The sequence below is a fragment of the Vipera berus genome, assembly GCF_964194415.1.
Source record: "Vipera berus genome assembly, chromosome: 1".
Lineage (NCBI taxonomy): Eukaryota > Metazoa > Chordata > Lepidosauria > Squamata > Viperidae > Vipera > Vipera berus.
In genome coordinates this window covers 291,677,999-291,694,323 of record NC_138202.1, presented here as the reverse complement: position 1 = coordinate 291,694,323, position 16,325 = coordinate 291,677,999, and the positions used below count along the sequence as shown (strand labels likewise).

Here is a 16,325-nt window from a genome sequence, read left to right as displayed (position 1 = left end):
AGAGCAGATAATCTGCAGCTGCAGGTCATAAAGTTCCTTGTAAGCCTAAAAGTAAACACTTCCTAGTTAGAAAAATGTATGCTTTAGTATTTATTATGATTCAAAACCAAGCTCATAAAACAGGGCACCATGAGTTAAATTGTGACACAAAAGAGTTTTATACTCACCTGCATGCCACAAATGGGGTCCTCACTAAGGTAGACTCCTGGTGACTGACCATCTTGTAAGCTACCTGTTGCCACCTCTGACAGCAAATCTCTCAGATGTTCTTCTTTTCCCCACACTTCTACCGCAGAGATTCGGACTGAGAAACGTGCTCCTGTTTTCTCTTTTCTTTCATGAATCAGCTTGAAAAGCCAGGAGATGGCGCAAGGGATTATGCCAAGGTTTTGCATGGAGTCGTCTTTTCCAATCATGGTATACGATTTTCCTGATTGGGAATACAGGAGAAAAGATTAAAATAACACCAAATACATTTTCATACATAAGAAAATGTAAAGAAAAATGAAAACTTCGCAGTTATTCAAATCTTCAGGCAAGCTTATTTCTATAGTCCAGATCTCCATTCTATAACTATATGAAATAAAACACAGCTAAAATTGTAAAATATGATTCCTATTCATGGATAACAGTTTATCAAGAGCATCCAGTCAACTGTAAACATGACCTTGAATCAAGGAACAATTTCTCAAAATGTTTCTAAGCATTAGTGTCCAAATATGCTAGTAATTCTGGGAATGTAAGCATAACTACTTCTTTTATTCTAAACATGACAATTATTAACCGTTTCTTTATACTCAGAATCCTTCCAAGCAATATGACCAACCTTCTACTCTAAAGCTATGCTAAGGGCAAGTATACACATATGTATTTCCTATTTCAGGGCATTAGAAGGAAAACACATCAATAGGTAAGAAACAGATAAGTATATCATGCAAAATACATATACCGTATTTTCTGGCGTATAAGATGACTTTTTAACGCATGAAAATCTTCTCAAAAGTCGGGGGTTGTCTTATACGCCCAGTCGCCTTATACGCCGGAAAATAGTAAATCCTCGGGAGCAGAGACGTTAGTGGAAACGGACAAATCCAGCGCTCGAGAATAGCGAAAGACGGCCTCCTCATAAATAAACCGACCAGCCCAACCAAGGCTGAGGCTCCAGCTTACCGGCGTCCTAGGGCAGCAGACCCCTTTTTCTTTTTTTTGGAAGGGAGCGGGAGTCAAGCGCGTGCCGAGCCGCCGGCGCTCGGCGAGCACGAGAGCTCAAGGGAGCACGGGAAGCCAGGCGGAGGCTGACCTGACATGTTCGCGCGGAGCTGAGCTTCACCTGACCCTGGGAGTTCGACTTCAGGGCGTGGTGCTGTGGCCAGACCTATAGCAACACCCGCCCGGGAAGGCGCAGCTCAGGAATTGCGACAGGCAGACCGCAGCGGAAAGCTGGCGCTGGGGCTTCAGCAAACCGGGGTCGCCCCTCCACCCTGAAGTAGAAGGCGGCCTTTTGAAAAATAAATATTATAATATGTGCGGGTTTTTTCCCCTTTATTTCTTTTTCCCCTTTCTGTATACTCCAGCGATAACTTATGCAAGTGAAAGGAGGAAAAACCCCGAGTTTGCATTTTCTTGGAAAACTTTAGAAAAGCACAGCAAAATGCAGGGGAGGGTAAACGGGCTTCTCGATCTCAGTGCCACGCAGGGCTCCTTCTGGTTTCTAGTTACTTGGAAACTCGGGGCTTTCTTTGAGGGAATCTCAAACTTGCGGCGCAGGGCTGAGCCCGTTTCTTTCACCACCACCACCCCACCCTCCGCCGCCCTGTTCATTAACTAACCTACGGAAAGAACCGCCTTCTTTCAGACCTGGTGCCTTCCCGAAGTGTTGGGCCACAATGCTCGTCGCTCCTGGCCGAAACAGCCAGCGCGTGTGGCTGAAGTAGAAGGGGGCGCCAAGGCGAGAGGAGACAAGGTTTAGGTGAGGCAGAGCAAAGCTGATCTCGAGGCCAAAAGCTCTTGATAAACCTTCACCTAATTGAGAAGCAGCCCTAACTTCCTACTTACCCGTATTTTCCGGCGTATAAGACTTTAACCCATGAAAATCATCTCAAAAGTTGGGGGTCGTCTTATACGCCCAGTCGTCTTATACGCCAGAAAATACGGTAATACAATGTAAGATTACCTGAATAAAAAAATATACTAACCAAGTTTGGCATGTCCAAAACAAAATACACATCCATCTGCACCATTCACCACAGACTGGATCACTTCAGCTACAGTTCCTGCACATACTTCAGCCTGTCAAAAAGAAGGAGTAATTTTTTATTTACTGAATGCAAATATTTCTCTTCATGGAGCAAGTGTAGAGCCACTGGATAAGATCACAATACCTTGTTCATGGAGGCTAATAAATCAATTGTGAGAGTGGTTGCTTGAGTTGCTTTACTTCCTCAACAATAAGGACACTTGTGATCTTAATAGTGGCATTCCACTATTCACTACTCCACTCATCCATCAGAGAGAGTATGGTGCAATGTTTAGAATACCAAACTAAAAGCACAGAAATATGAGATCAAATCTCCTCTCATTCATGATACTCTTTGTAACTGACCCTACTGCTTGGTCTACTTTAGCTAATAGGATTATGTAACATTAAAAGAGGAGAAGAAGCAAACTAGATGCCCACTTAAAGCTGCTTGGAGAAGGAATAAGAAATCATTGTAACAGTAGAATGCAATTATTTGCAGAAACCTAAAGATAACATGCAGTTTGAGTATGGCAGGCACACAAAAGAAAAGATGAGTTGCTGAAGGGCAGAAGGACTTTTATGACATTTCTGCAGTGCTGATGTTAATGGAATGAAATATTGGCACTTGTACACAAGAAGATTCAAGAAGACAAGCAGAAATGAAGAGAAGCGAATTTACAAGCTAATACAAAAGTATTTGCTAACTACTGTCACCATTTGTCAATTCTATCCCATTTTCATCTCACACTGATATATATTTTTATATATTTGTGTTTATTTTGGAATAAAACAGGTTGCACATTTTGAAATGATTGCAGTTCACGTTTCAGTGTGCATTTCAGAAGAAAATTGTATCATCATTGATTCACTACTTCTAAACAATCAACCCTGAAAATTTTGATGGAATGATGCTTCAGGCTTTATTAGAGTTGTTGCGTACCTGGGAAGCGTCTTGAGGGAAAACTGCATCAAATACAAACATTTTGGGTGGCACTTGGGTGCTCCTTTTTTGGAAATCGTTCTGGCTTCCAGAAGACAATGGGTCATATAAAGTAATTTGTTTCTTGCGGGGATCAACCTTTAAGAAGGAACTGGATTCTGAGGAGTCCCTGGCCAGAGTAGAACAAATGCGCAACATGACCTTCACCTGTTAGTAAAAACATAATAACAACGTATTTCATTAAATGCTATAAAAATAATGACAAACTTGTGGATATTTAAAATGAATATTCTGGTAATTCCAATTCAATATCCAGCAGTTAACACCCTCATCTTCTCCCAGACAGCCACAAGACAAAGTACGCTAATTTTACCTTAGCACTTTATTTTTTTATTTTCATCAAATCTAGAATGGTGTTTTAAAATAAAGGCGACTGGCTTTTTAAAAAAGTTTCAAATTCTATATTGTTTGTTTAGCAACTGATTGGTATTTATTTGAAACCATAATTCTAAAATAACATGGCAGGAATATGATACAGAGAGACTAAAGTCTTGTGTATTCTTCTTGCCAGTTACTGAGAAGAGGAAACAAAACAGAGAAAGGGAGGAAGAGAATACATAAACTTCATGCTGGTTTCTATTTCATCCTGTGAATATAACCTTAAATGCTGTTACTACTGCTCCATGTGAATACAGTCAGTATTTCTTAAACAATTCAGACACAAGAAGAAAAAGATATTAAACTGAAAGACTCTGCTCTGAATTTAAAGTTCAAAGTATATTGTAAAAATCCTATGCTCAGGGTCCGATAGGTTTCACAATAATTAATTCCCCAATATATATATTTTTATTAGTAATAATTAGAGATACATTTGGATTAGCAATATTTTTTTCCTGGCCTATGAAAATAGAAGACTGAATAAGGGGGAATCATTGTAATCCCAAACCTTCAACTATATACTTTAGATCAGGGATCCCCAACCCCCGGTCCATGGACCAGCACTGGGCCACTGCATGCCAGAAATGGGGCCACGCAAACAGGCAAAGCCCCATCTGCGGGATGCAGGCAATGCATGAAACCACACCCCCTCCAGTCCGCAGAAAAACCTCTATCCACAAAACCAGTCCCTGGTGCTCAAAAGGTTGGGGACCTCTGCTTTAGATAACCATATCTAACATAACATAAAACTCAAGTAGAAATGACAGAAATGACATATACTTCAAAAAAGATCCCATACTGTACCTTGTTTAGATCACCTTCAGACAAAAAATATTTTGACCCAAATAATATTAATCAACTGCTAGATTCTGTTGTTCTATCAATATTTTGAATAAACTGAAAAAAACAACATTCTATTTAGGGGTACTGGTCTGTGGCCTGTTAGGAACTGGGCCAGGCAAAAAGTGGGCAAGTGAGCAAAGTTTTATCTACGCATTCATGAGATCTAGGTTGCAGGTGAAACCACTTCCTCTCCCCCATCCAGTCAGTGAAAGACAATTTTTTCTTCTGAAACTGTTCCCTGGTTCCAGAAAGGTTGAGGACTGCTGATTGAGAGAACTTTTCAATCATTTCTTTTAAAAAAAATACCTACCCATTTACCCAACAATACCTACTTATTCAGACATACTAGATTGGATAGTGTCACTTTTGTGTCTCAGAAACAGTCTTTATTTTCTGTTACTCTCATTTATTTATTTTTACTTTTGTTCAATCTTGTCTGATTCTTAAAAGACTGCCTGCATAAGTCCCTGCAGCTGTCTTGGCAAGGTTTTTCAGAAGAGGTTTACCATTTCCTCTTTCCTAGGGCTGAGAGAAAGTGACTGGTCCATGGTCACCCAGCTGGCTTTATTCCTACTAGAATAGACTAGAATTCACTATCTCCTGGTTTCCAGCCTAATGCCTTAATCACTGAACCAAATTGGCTAAATTTGTGATCAAATTTAATGGTTAGCAAAGAATGATGTTAGTTCATTTATAACGTGATTCTTAATTGGCTGCAATTACCAAGTGCCACAAATAAAAGGTAGCAAAGAGTAAAATCACACTGAACAGATTAATATTATTATAATCAACCTAAGATGCAATTTTATACATATCTTCTTCCTAGCAAGTCTTAAGAAACTAAGTAAACATTATCTGGCTGCATTATTAAAATATTCTGTCCTACTACAACAGCTATAAATATTGGAGAATATATAATGTAGTTTTAATTTCCCATAATTGATAATTTGTTTGAAACCGCTGTTTTCAACCCTTTTTTTTGCTTGACACAAAACACTTAGTTACAGATTTATTTTTAAGTTTTACATTTGGGTGACAAATAGCTTGATGTAGTGGTTAAGATATCGAGCTAGACATTGGGAAATGGTAAGTACTGGTTTATCTTGGCATGAAGTCAACTGGGTAAACTTGAGTCAGTCAAGCATTAGGAAGGAGGCAATGGCAGACCACTTCTTAAAAACTTTGCCAAGAAAACTGCAGGGACTTGTGCAGGCAGTCTCCAAGAACTGGACATGACTGAACGGAAGGAGGGGAAAAAACTCAAATACTCTAGCAACTATTTCGAACAGCTTTTCAAATCTCCATAACCAACTGAGAAACTTTCTACTGACTCTGGAACTTGCATCAGGCTTTTCTTGTAAGGACTTTATCCTTTTTGCTATTAACTTTTAACTTTTTGCCTTGGTGGAGCAGTGGGCTAATGCCTCCTTAAGTAACACCAGCTGCCTGCAATTAGTGCAGGTTCGCATCCCACCAGGCTCAAGGTTGACTCAGCCTTCCATCCTTCCGAAGTAGGTAAAATGAGGACCCAGATTGTTGGGGGCAATAAGCTGACTTTGTAATAATGCCGCTTGGGTGTGTGTGTGAAAGCCCTAACAAGCAGGCATATACATAGAATGAAGGCTACTGCTAAGCTTGTAAGCCGCCCTGAGTCTTCGGAGAAGAGCAGGATATAAATTGAATTTAAAAAAAAAACCCTCTCCGAACTACTCCTGATAATTGTGACAAAGCAGAATATGCTTCTTCAATTTATTTCTAGAGTCTTTGACACTGAAGTTCTGTCTGAAGTTCCCTAATGGCTTTTCTTTTCTTTTATCTTCTGGTTATTGTCTCAGTATAGAAACCAATTTATTATCATTATACTTATTGTCAAGCCCCCCCCCTTTGCTTTTCTTCCTTTTCCCCTACCAAATAGCTGCATATACATATGAAACTATTTCAGAGGACCTTGGACTTTACATGATCCATGAAAACTCATGAAATAATAAATGTGTTGGCAGGTTGCCAAAGGCACTTTTAATGGTGGGTTTTTTTTTCAGAAAAAAGATCTTAGGAAGGATGTCTTTAATTAGAAAGAACTGTATGTATTAAGTTTGGTTTTTCTGCATGTCCCATTTTCACCATCTTTGCTTCACCCTGCTTGCACAAAAATGAAAAAAAGTCTATACAGGAATCCGTTCAGTTTTTGTGCACTTTGTGTAAAATTTTCGTAATACAGATTTCTGTCTTCTTTTTCCCCCCAAATAACTGCAGTACAGGATTTAGAAATGCATGCATCCTGAAGAATAACTGTTTCAGGAGAAATATTTATCAAAGTTGGAATTGAAAGAAATTTTCTTTCACCACTAATTAATAATGAAGAGATGTGGTGGGTTACTCAAAGACCTTTATCAGTAGTATAAGTAACTCTACCTAACCCCAAACTGTAAGGTTTCATGTTTGAATTATTTAGCTCTTTGTCTAACAGATAAAGCTGGAACTTTCTCTTTGGGCAGGGTATTTTTTATGAGTCACTAATCCCATCAGTCATTCTGGCACCCTTTATTGGACATGTTTTTTACAGCCATGGGTTTGGTTAGAGTGGCACTGTCCATGGAGACAGAGGCAGAGCAGAACTATCAAGTTATATTAGCACTCCATCAACATAATGGCAATTGCTGACTACAGGAACAGACCTATTTGAGGTTAATCAACAGTAGGCTTTGTAATTCTTCATTGCCACTGCTTGAAATAATGGAAGGAATCATATCATTTCTTACTGTAAGCAGTCACAGAACTGAACAGTATAATAAAATTTGTATCATCTTGTGACTTATGGCCATTTTCTCACAAGAGAGGTTTTGTCTAGCAGCAGCAAATGAGAAACAAAAAAAGGAATTATATTTCTTTTATCATGACTCTGAAATTATTCAATCAAGTGAGTTCACAGTAAGATTGGCAGTTATCCAGATTTAAACCAGCACATCTGGGATAGTGAGAAAAATGAACTGTGCGGTGTTTTAATTCTTGCCATTATCTAGGGTATTTTAGTGTTGCAAGAGTTGAATCTGATATAAATCCTTTTTTTATTATTCAACATGTCTTTGTTAGGTCAACTGAACTTTCATGAGTAGCTTCAAAGCGAGCAGCTTCTTGGCCCAGGGCAATGACTATTAAATAAGTACAGACACAAGATGTGTTGACAGGCTGTTGTTTCAATTTTGCTTTTCTTTTATACAAAAGCAGAAACAATTGCTGCTGGTTTTGGGGGATGTTTTTTTTTGTTTTTTTTTTGCATCTCCTTGAAAATATTCCAGGTGTAATTCAAGGTTCTGGTTGTTATTATGCCTTTCATGACATGGAGCTGGGTTACATGAGAAATCACCTTTCTCCCATCAGATCTGGCAGGAGGGGCATGCTCCAGGCCCACTGCTTAGAAAATGCCATCTTGTGGGACCAGAAAGTATGTCTTTCCTCTCACAATGTTTGCTGCCCTCTGGAATATCATATGACCCATAGTTAGATTACTCCTGACTGTCTTGGCCTTTCAGAAAGCTGTTAAGACCTGTCCACACACACACCCCAGGCATGTAAGTCAGATAGTTAAAGGAACCCAGTGATTAGTTGTTGATTTTCTCAGATGCCATAGTATGCTAGTTTATTTCTTATATGACTGGGAGTACTATAAAGTTTTTAAATTTGGTTAGCTGCCAAGAGTCACATTTGTGAAATATACAGCCATCTATATTGACTGAAACTAAATGTAACGATATGTGGGAGACAGGCCAAGAAACACTGCCTAGAGCAGGGGTGTCAAACTGCCAGCCCATGGGCCGGATGCGTCATGAGGAAGCCGCGCCCACCCCATTGCCGGCAATGGCAAAATCATCCCGATACGTTGCGAGGCGTCACGTGACGTCGCGAGTTTGACATATCTGGCCTAGAGAATGATCAGATAAGAGACAGCATAACCTACTGCTGGATACTGGAATGAAATCAGGTGAGGCAAAAGGCTCAGAAGGAACCTTCCCTAGTTTCTTAGGCTGTAAAGGAGATGGCAGGAAAATTCTGCTTTCATAGTTGCAAGATTCTGTTAATGTAGCTTTATAATAAAGTAGAATTAGCTCAGCTGGTCATATTTCCTGCCTGATCTACCTGGAAGGCTAATGATCATATAATTAACTAGGAACACTGAATTCTAAAAGCCTGCCAGCAAGTCTAAATCAAAAGGGTACAGGAAATCTTTTCTACTGACTGAATTGGGATGACACCTTCTTTACTTTTTTCTTCCTTTTTTATGGTCCCTTACAAACTCCCACCATTTTTTTAGGCTTTGGCAGCTTCTCTGCTGCCATAAAACAGGTAGTGTTTTTGCTTGGAAAGGGAAGAAAAGCAGACAAAATCAATCTATTTCAATTTCCAAAAGTATGAGTGGAACAGAACAGTAGATTCAACACCCACTGATTTTTTTTTATTACAGCAGTGCACCAGAAATAAGAAAGATAGCTATTAATCTTCCTTAGGTTTTCACAGCCAGTTATCTAACTCTCTGTACAAGAAACATGGATAGGTATCAAAATCATTGCATCATAAAAAAAGAGACAGGTAATAAGTGCCTTTTTAAAAATTTAGTAAATATCAAGTTAGTTCTACTAAGTCTCTCCTGTAACACAGAATATTGTTGTACAATATGCAGCAAGGGCACAATGTGTATAGTTAATATAGAGATTTTTCTAATTCATATTATTTCAACAATTTATTAAAGTATTTAAACCATTTGCTAAGACTGCCCATTTTCCAAAAGTGACTCTAGGAGATATACATGGATTAAAAGCACAACCATAGTTTAATTAGAATCATGTTTGTGTAGCTATCTTCTGACATGAACTCAAAAGAACAGAATAATCCAGTTCTACTCACATTTTAGACATAATCACATATTTTTTTACAATTTTTTTTTTCTTTGAGGGCATTTACCTCATAAATATCATAGAGCTCTATGGCAAAAAACCCAAAAAGATTGAATACCGTATATTGTTTAGTTTCATCAGAGCACTGGACTGCTTCAGTATTAGTATTAAATATTGATAGGATAGGATAGGATAGGATAGGATAGGATAGGAAGGGACCTTGGGGGTCTTCTAGCGGATGCTGGGCTAGGCAAGCCGGGAGGGATGGAAGCGGGGGCAGGGAAAGTTGCTGGCTGTGCCATGCAGTTCCCACTTGGCCTGGAAGTTTGCACGGGACTGGTGGAACCGGGGGGGGGGGGGACACGCCGGACTGATGCCTCCCTACCTGCCGTTCCCCGCGGGTCTGACACACACACAAATGAGAGGGGGAAATAATGCCAGACTGCCGCCTCCCTGCCAGCCGTTCCCCGCGGGTCTGACACCAAGGGAGGCCATGCCTACCATTGGCTTCTCCTGCAGCAGACACTGTGCTAGGCAAGCCGGGAGGGATGGAAGCGGGGGCAGGGAAAGTTGCTGGCTGCGCCATGCAGTTCCCACTTGGCCCGGGAGTTTGTGCGGGACTTGCGGAGGCACGAGAGATAGGTAAGCTGATGCCGGCTGGGCAAGTGAGGTGCATGGTCTGGGATGAAGGGTTCTTCTTGCTGAGCTTCGCAGGCTGAAGCCTCTCCTCAGTGTCCTCGCCCTCCCGGCCCAGAAGGCAGAGTGATGAGTCTGATCTCCCGTCAAGTCCCAGGTTGAATCAGCTCCCCCCAGCTTACACCTGCCTGAAGGGGTGGGGAGGGATGTCTGGCCCGACAGTTCGACTGCACGCAGCTTTCCCTGGAAAGGCCAGCCCTGGAGCTGGCAGGCTTCGCCTTCCTAGTATACACACAAACACACACACACACAAATGAGGGGAGGGGAAATGCCGGACTGATGCCTCCCTACCTGCCGTTCCCCGCGGGTCCGACACACACACACACGAGGGGGGAAAAATGCGACTGCCGCCTCCCTACCAGCTGTTCCCCGCGGGTCCGACACACACACACAACTGAGAGGGGAAAAAAATGCTGGACTGCCGCCTCCTTACCAGCCGTTCCCCACGGGTCTGACACACACACACACACACACACACACACACACACACACACACACAGAGAGAGAGAGAGAGAAAGGGGGAAAAGAAGGAGGGGGTCTGGCAGCACCTGAGATTCCATATGCTGCTCAGAAACACCACCACCATACCCGCACGCCCCATCTGACCGACCCACTCACCTTTCCAGCAGTCCTCCCATCTCTTCCTCCGCAGTCCGAAGAAGAGGTTTGTGGGCAGTCCCACAAACCAAAGAACTTCAACCAATCAATTCAAACTTCACAAGTTTTTTCTTTTCCAAGATTGGTTGAACTTTTTTAGTCCTACTTTTTTTTTTTTGGACTGCACATGGCAGGAGAGCCGCAGGAGACAGCTGAAAGAGCCGCATGCAGCTCCGGAGCCGCGGGTTGTCGACCTGTGGCCTAGAGGCTAAAAATAAGAACAGCTGCGGAATTTGGGTTTGGCTAGTCTAAAGAAAAGAAGAAATAGGGGAGACATGATAGCAGTGTTCCAGTATCTGAGGGGCTGCCACAAGGCAGAGGGGATCAGGTTGTTCACCAGAGCACCAGAGGGAAGGACAAGAAACAATGGTTAGAAACTGATTAAGGAGAGAAGCAACCTGGAATTAAGGAGAAACTTCCTGACAGTGAGGACAATCAACCAGTGGAACAGCTTACCCCCAGAAATCGTGGGCGCTCCATCACTGGAAATTTTTAAGAAGAGACTAGACAATTGCCTGTCTGAGATGGTGTAGGTTCTCCTGCTTGAGCAGGGGGCTGGGCTAGAAGACCCCCAAGGTCCCTTCCTATCCTATCCTATCCTATCCTATCCTATCCTATCCTATCCTATCCTATCCTATCCTATCCTATCCTATCCTATCGATCTTTAATACTAATACTGAAGCAGTCCAGTGCTCTGATGAAACTAAACAATATATTCAATCTCTCAAGACACCTCCAGTATTGTTTACTACCATTCTGATAATATAAAAAGATAAAATATTTTTTGAATTAAGCTCAACCCCTGGACACTTCATAGGCACATTCTTGCAAACCAGACAAAAGAGATTATTATGTTACATTTTTATTATGAATGAAATGGACAATTACAGTATTTAGAGCATAGCCTATTGGCATTTATTGCATGCATTATTTCTAACTCCAGCAAATTTATTGGGTTTTTTTAAAAAAAAATTTGATAGGAACTGACAACAAATACTGTTTTGAAAATATTTTGATAAATATTTGATAAGATCTGGTAACACAGCTTCAAGTTTTTGTTATGCAACTTAAATGCCGAATGAATGAAAACCTTCTAAATTCAGTCTGCAGAGTGTATCTCAGGGTCTGTATAGTTTTTTTCCCTAGCATGTAGCAACCTTTAATGAATGGCACCTGATCAATAATGCAGACCCTGACATATGAGAATAAATACAAAGGCCTTCCATATTAATTCTGACTGTGGAAAATGTCAGAAGCATTTATCACGAACCCAGATTGATGCCCCGCAGCTGCTATTCACAAAGACTTTAAATCTAACTTTGTGGAATCCTGCAAATGAGTTCTTGTGTCTTTCATAATTAGCTTTTCTTCAGGACTGAAATACAAAATAAGATTGGATGGAGAGTGCACGTGATGGCAATTAGCAAAGCTTTGTTAAAAAGAAGTTAGCCATCATGGCACTTTGTTTTCCAACTGCTTTTTTTTTAACTTGGGCAGTTATTTTGATTTCCAGGTGTGCTTTAAAATAATTGCCTTTTGTAACTCTATGTAGCCTAGCAGCATGAACTGAATCAGTTTGCAAACTTCATTTACACTGGTAATTCAAATTCACAGATTAACAAATCAATTGAGCAAACAACTGTAAGCTAAAGAAATAGCAAGTTTTCTGTTTGTTTTAATGTCCAGGCATACAACTGAAAGGTCCTCCTGTACCTTGGAAATCTACATTAAATGCTTTTTAAGAGCAAGCGAGAGGACAGAAGCCAATTCTTTTTTTTTTTAACTGGCTGTTAAGTCTCAACAGAAACCTTAAAAAATAGTTTAAGACAGCATGGAACATTTTAATCCCTGACTTATAAATGTGCTGGGGTGGTGGGGAATTTGTTTGTAGTTCTATTGTAGAAAGAGACTGTGAAGTGAAAAGGCTCCAGACCACGTTTGGGTTTAATGATGTTGAACCAGATGGCTGAATTTTCTGTTCACACATTATTTCTCCATTTTGACCTTCTTTATTCATAGTGGTTGAGCTCCGCTTTTCCCATTCCATATGCATCCATTTTTAAAGTATGTATGCAATCCTATTTCTAACGAATGGTATGAAACAAGAGTCTTGTAACCTTCTGAAATTTCAGCAACCTGTATACTTAGCTTTTCAGTAATTCAGTTTTCAATTGAGTCTTCCTTTAATCTACTTAGAGAATCATATGGTTAGAAAGGATTATATCACCCATACAGTCTAGATCCCTGCTCAGTTCAGTAATCAAAATAAAAGCAACCCCAATAGATGGATATCTATCCTCTGTCTGAGAAGAGTTAGTGAAAGGGAACCCACAATTTTCTATTCTTATTGCTAATTTTCAAATAGAATCTGGCTGCTTGTAACTTAAAACTATCATTTGATGCCTGTACTTTGGAACAAGGAAGAACAGGCCATGATCACCTTGATTATTTGTCTAGTATTCATCCCTTCTTATCAAGGTGCTAAAGAAGATGTGTTCTAATCTGTTTCCTTCTTAGCTTTTTTTTATTGTATATATACACGTGGTTTATCTATGGGTCTATTGATGGATGATTTATCTGAATTGCTGAATTGTTTTTGGATTTCACTTGATCTAGTTTGCTTATCATTTCTTAGTTGCAACTACAGCTGAGTATGTCCACGTGTTGTCAATTTTCATCACATCTTCTGACTGCTAGTTGGCAATCATGAATGTGCTCTGCTAGTCTTCTGCCTATCTGTCGTACATAGTGGCTGTTACATTTGTGGGTGGCAGATAACTCCTGTTTTTTCTTCTTGAGATTTGATCTTTTTTGTTTACTTAGGATGTTTTTGGTGGCTTTATTTGGTTTGTATGCTAAGGTGATGCCATATAGTTGTAATAGGCTATAAAAATCAAGCAGAAAACAATACCCTAAATCAGGGGTCTTCAAACTTGGCCCTTTTATGACTTGTGGACTTCAACTCCCAGAATTCCTCAGCCAGTGTGCCTGACTGAGGAATTCTGGGAGTTGAAGTCCACAACTCATAAAAGGGCCAAGTTTGAAGATCCCTGCCCTAAATCAAGGAATTACCAAGGAGAAAACCACATCCCCACCAACACTGGCAGAGCAAGCTATTGTACATATATACAAGGAGCAAACCCCACAAACATTGATAAAGTTATCTAGCTGGGTAATGAAATGTCTGCAAGCAAACAACCAAGTTCAGAGTTGGACCCCAAAATTACATCATTACATGGTTACTTTGCCCAATGTTTCTGCTATCCTTTCTTGTCCATCTAATTATTTCTTATTCGCTAATATCACATCAAGATTAGCTGATTACTCTTCAGTTTACAAAAATCAAGGAAAAAACCAAACCTCAGGCTTACAGGCTGGAAGGTATAAAACCAAAGTAAAAAAAAATATGATAGATAAGTCAGGTTTAAAAATATGGTGAATATGATGAAAAAAATCAGGTTTAATTCTAAATAGTTCTGCAGATAATATTTGAATTAAATTTAGTCAGTGGACCACTCCCCTGGGGAAAACAGGGCAGGATGGAAATAGCAACAGCAGCATGAAAAAAAGCAACAAGGTTTCTGCTCCCTCCTCTCTTTCTAGGAGACTGAGCATAGCTGATCTGCTCTGTACTAGGTATGGCATGATGAAAGATGTTTATAAGTTACTTCTCCATTCAGTAGCCACATTGTTAACAGACAAGTACAAGGAGGGCAGGAGAAACTCCTAAGATAAAGAAAATAGCCTTCATCTGATAAAATTTTTAAAAATGCTTATCTTTCATAATATAGTAATACTAAACTATAAATCATTTCCTATATAAGCTACTGTAATATTCCAGAAATGTTCTGGTATATAATTCCAATTTTACAAAAGTAGGGAGTTTTTAGCATCATTCATTGGCATGTACGGTAAGGCAAATGTACTTAATAATCCTCTTAAATAATGCACATCCACAGGCAAACCATCTTCTGAGATTTATGGGTAATTGCAAACGACCAGACAAACCTAGCCAAGGGGGGAAAAATGTGATTTATGTAAAAGCAATTTCCCATTATAAAAAAAACTTGGAATCTTTCCTAGTAGTTCATCTGGGATTTAGATTTCTTTTTAATTTATATCTGATACATGAAATCTCAGAGCAGCTGATCTAAATTTCAATTTCAGGATTTTTTCCAATGGTTGCTGCAACCTCAACATAAAATATTTCATGGGTTGCATGACCAACATGGTCTTTTCCTTACTAGCCCATGCAATTAGAAGTGATCCTATTGTACAAAGCGTACTTAAACAACAGGATTTCTCAGGCAGATACATCATTCCATGGTTTAATATAAGCCAGCTTTCTGAGCAAAGAGAGGATGCTGCTCCTTTCAGATTGTTGAAGTAAAAGGTCTATAAGGTCTGGCTAGCAACACCAATCACCTGCACCTCTGACATTTACAACCCTCAATATTGGCAGGACATACAGTATACCTGTTGGGGGGAATAGTAATATTATGCAGCAACAAGATATGGTTCAGGCTCAAATTCAGAATATAGATCAATTCATCACTGATGGTTTTGAGATGCTGACTTAATCTGGAGTCCAAATCTTCATCTCAATTCCAAAAGCAAATCTTCCAATGATTATCAGTGAAACCAACAAATAATGGAATGAGGATGAACACTAACAGCAAAATTTCAAACATATGCCCATTGCTCCTCCCTGTCCCTGGCAATTTTCATTATTTATTTTTTTAAAAACAACACTGCTGATAACTCTTAAATGCCGAGGTAGAGATAGGAAAATCAACCACGTCACGTTTCAATTTAAATTAACAAATTCAGATGATACTGTGCTAGAGAAGCATTTACATTTTGAAAAAATATGTCCCAAAAAAGGGCAGAGGTTCTATATATTTGGGGGGGGGGGGAGACTGGCAATGGAATGGCACACACTATAAACTTGGCCCCAGATAAGAAACCTATCGCAGGGTAGAAAATTACATATTTATTTATTTTATTTTTATTTAGTTACATTTATATACCGCCCTATTCCCTGAGGACTCAGGGCGGTTTACAGGAAATTAAAAAATCCACCATACAAAAGTTAAAAAACCAAATTAAAAAATATTAAATTGACCCTGTATACTTAAAACCCCAATTAAAATTTCTCCTCAGCCTGGGCCCGAGAGCTCAAAGAGCCAGGTCTTCAGGCCCCGGCGGAATGATCGGAGGTCGGGGGCAGTCCTCAGCTCCACCGGCAGCTGGTTCCAGAGGGCAGGCGCTCCCACTGAGAAGGCCCTATCCCTGGGTGTCACCCGCCGGCAATCTCTCACCGGCGGCACCCTGAGCAGACCCTCCCTGTGGGAGCGCACTGGGCGAAGGGCGTTTGATGCCGGCAGTAGGTGTTCCCTCAAATAGCCCGGACCCAGGCCATGTAGGGCTTTATAGGTAATAACCAGCACCTTGAATTTCACCCGGAGGGCAACCGGAAGCCAATGCAGCTCGCGGAGTAGAGGTGTTACATGGGAGTATCGGGAGACCCCCATTACAACTCGCGCGGCCGCATTCTGCACCAGTTGAAGCCTCCGAGTGGTCTTCAAGGGCAGCCCCATGTAGAGAGCGTTACAGTAGTCCA

At 40.3% G+C, this 16,325-nt stretch overlaps 1 protein-coding gene across 1 annotated transcript in view; it reads right to left on the bottom strand.

The window, feature by feature from the left end:
- The window catches only part of KIF26B (kinesin family member 26B), a 335,272-nt gene that overhangs the window by 79,540 nt on the left and 239,407 nt on the right, over positions 1 to 16,325 (bottom strand). Inside the window, exons 6-8 of the mRNA XM_081318941.1 lie at positions 3,180 to 3,386; positions 2,196 to 2,289; positions 168 to 430 (exon numbers count right to left, since the gene is read on the bottom strand). Of these exons, the coding sequence (XP_081175067.1) occupies positions 168 to 430; positions 2,196 to 2,289; positions 3,180 to 3,386 (564 nt within the window). The remainder of the gene's footprint in view (positions 1 to 167; positions 431 to 2,195; positions 2,290 to 3,179; positions 3,387 to 16,325) is intronic.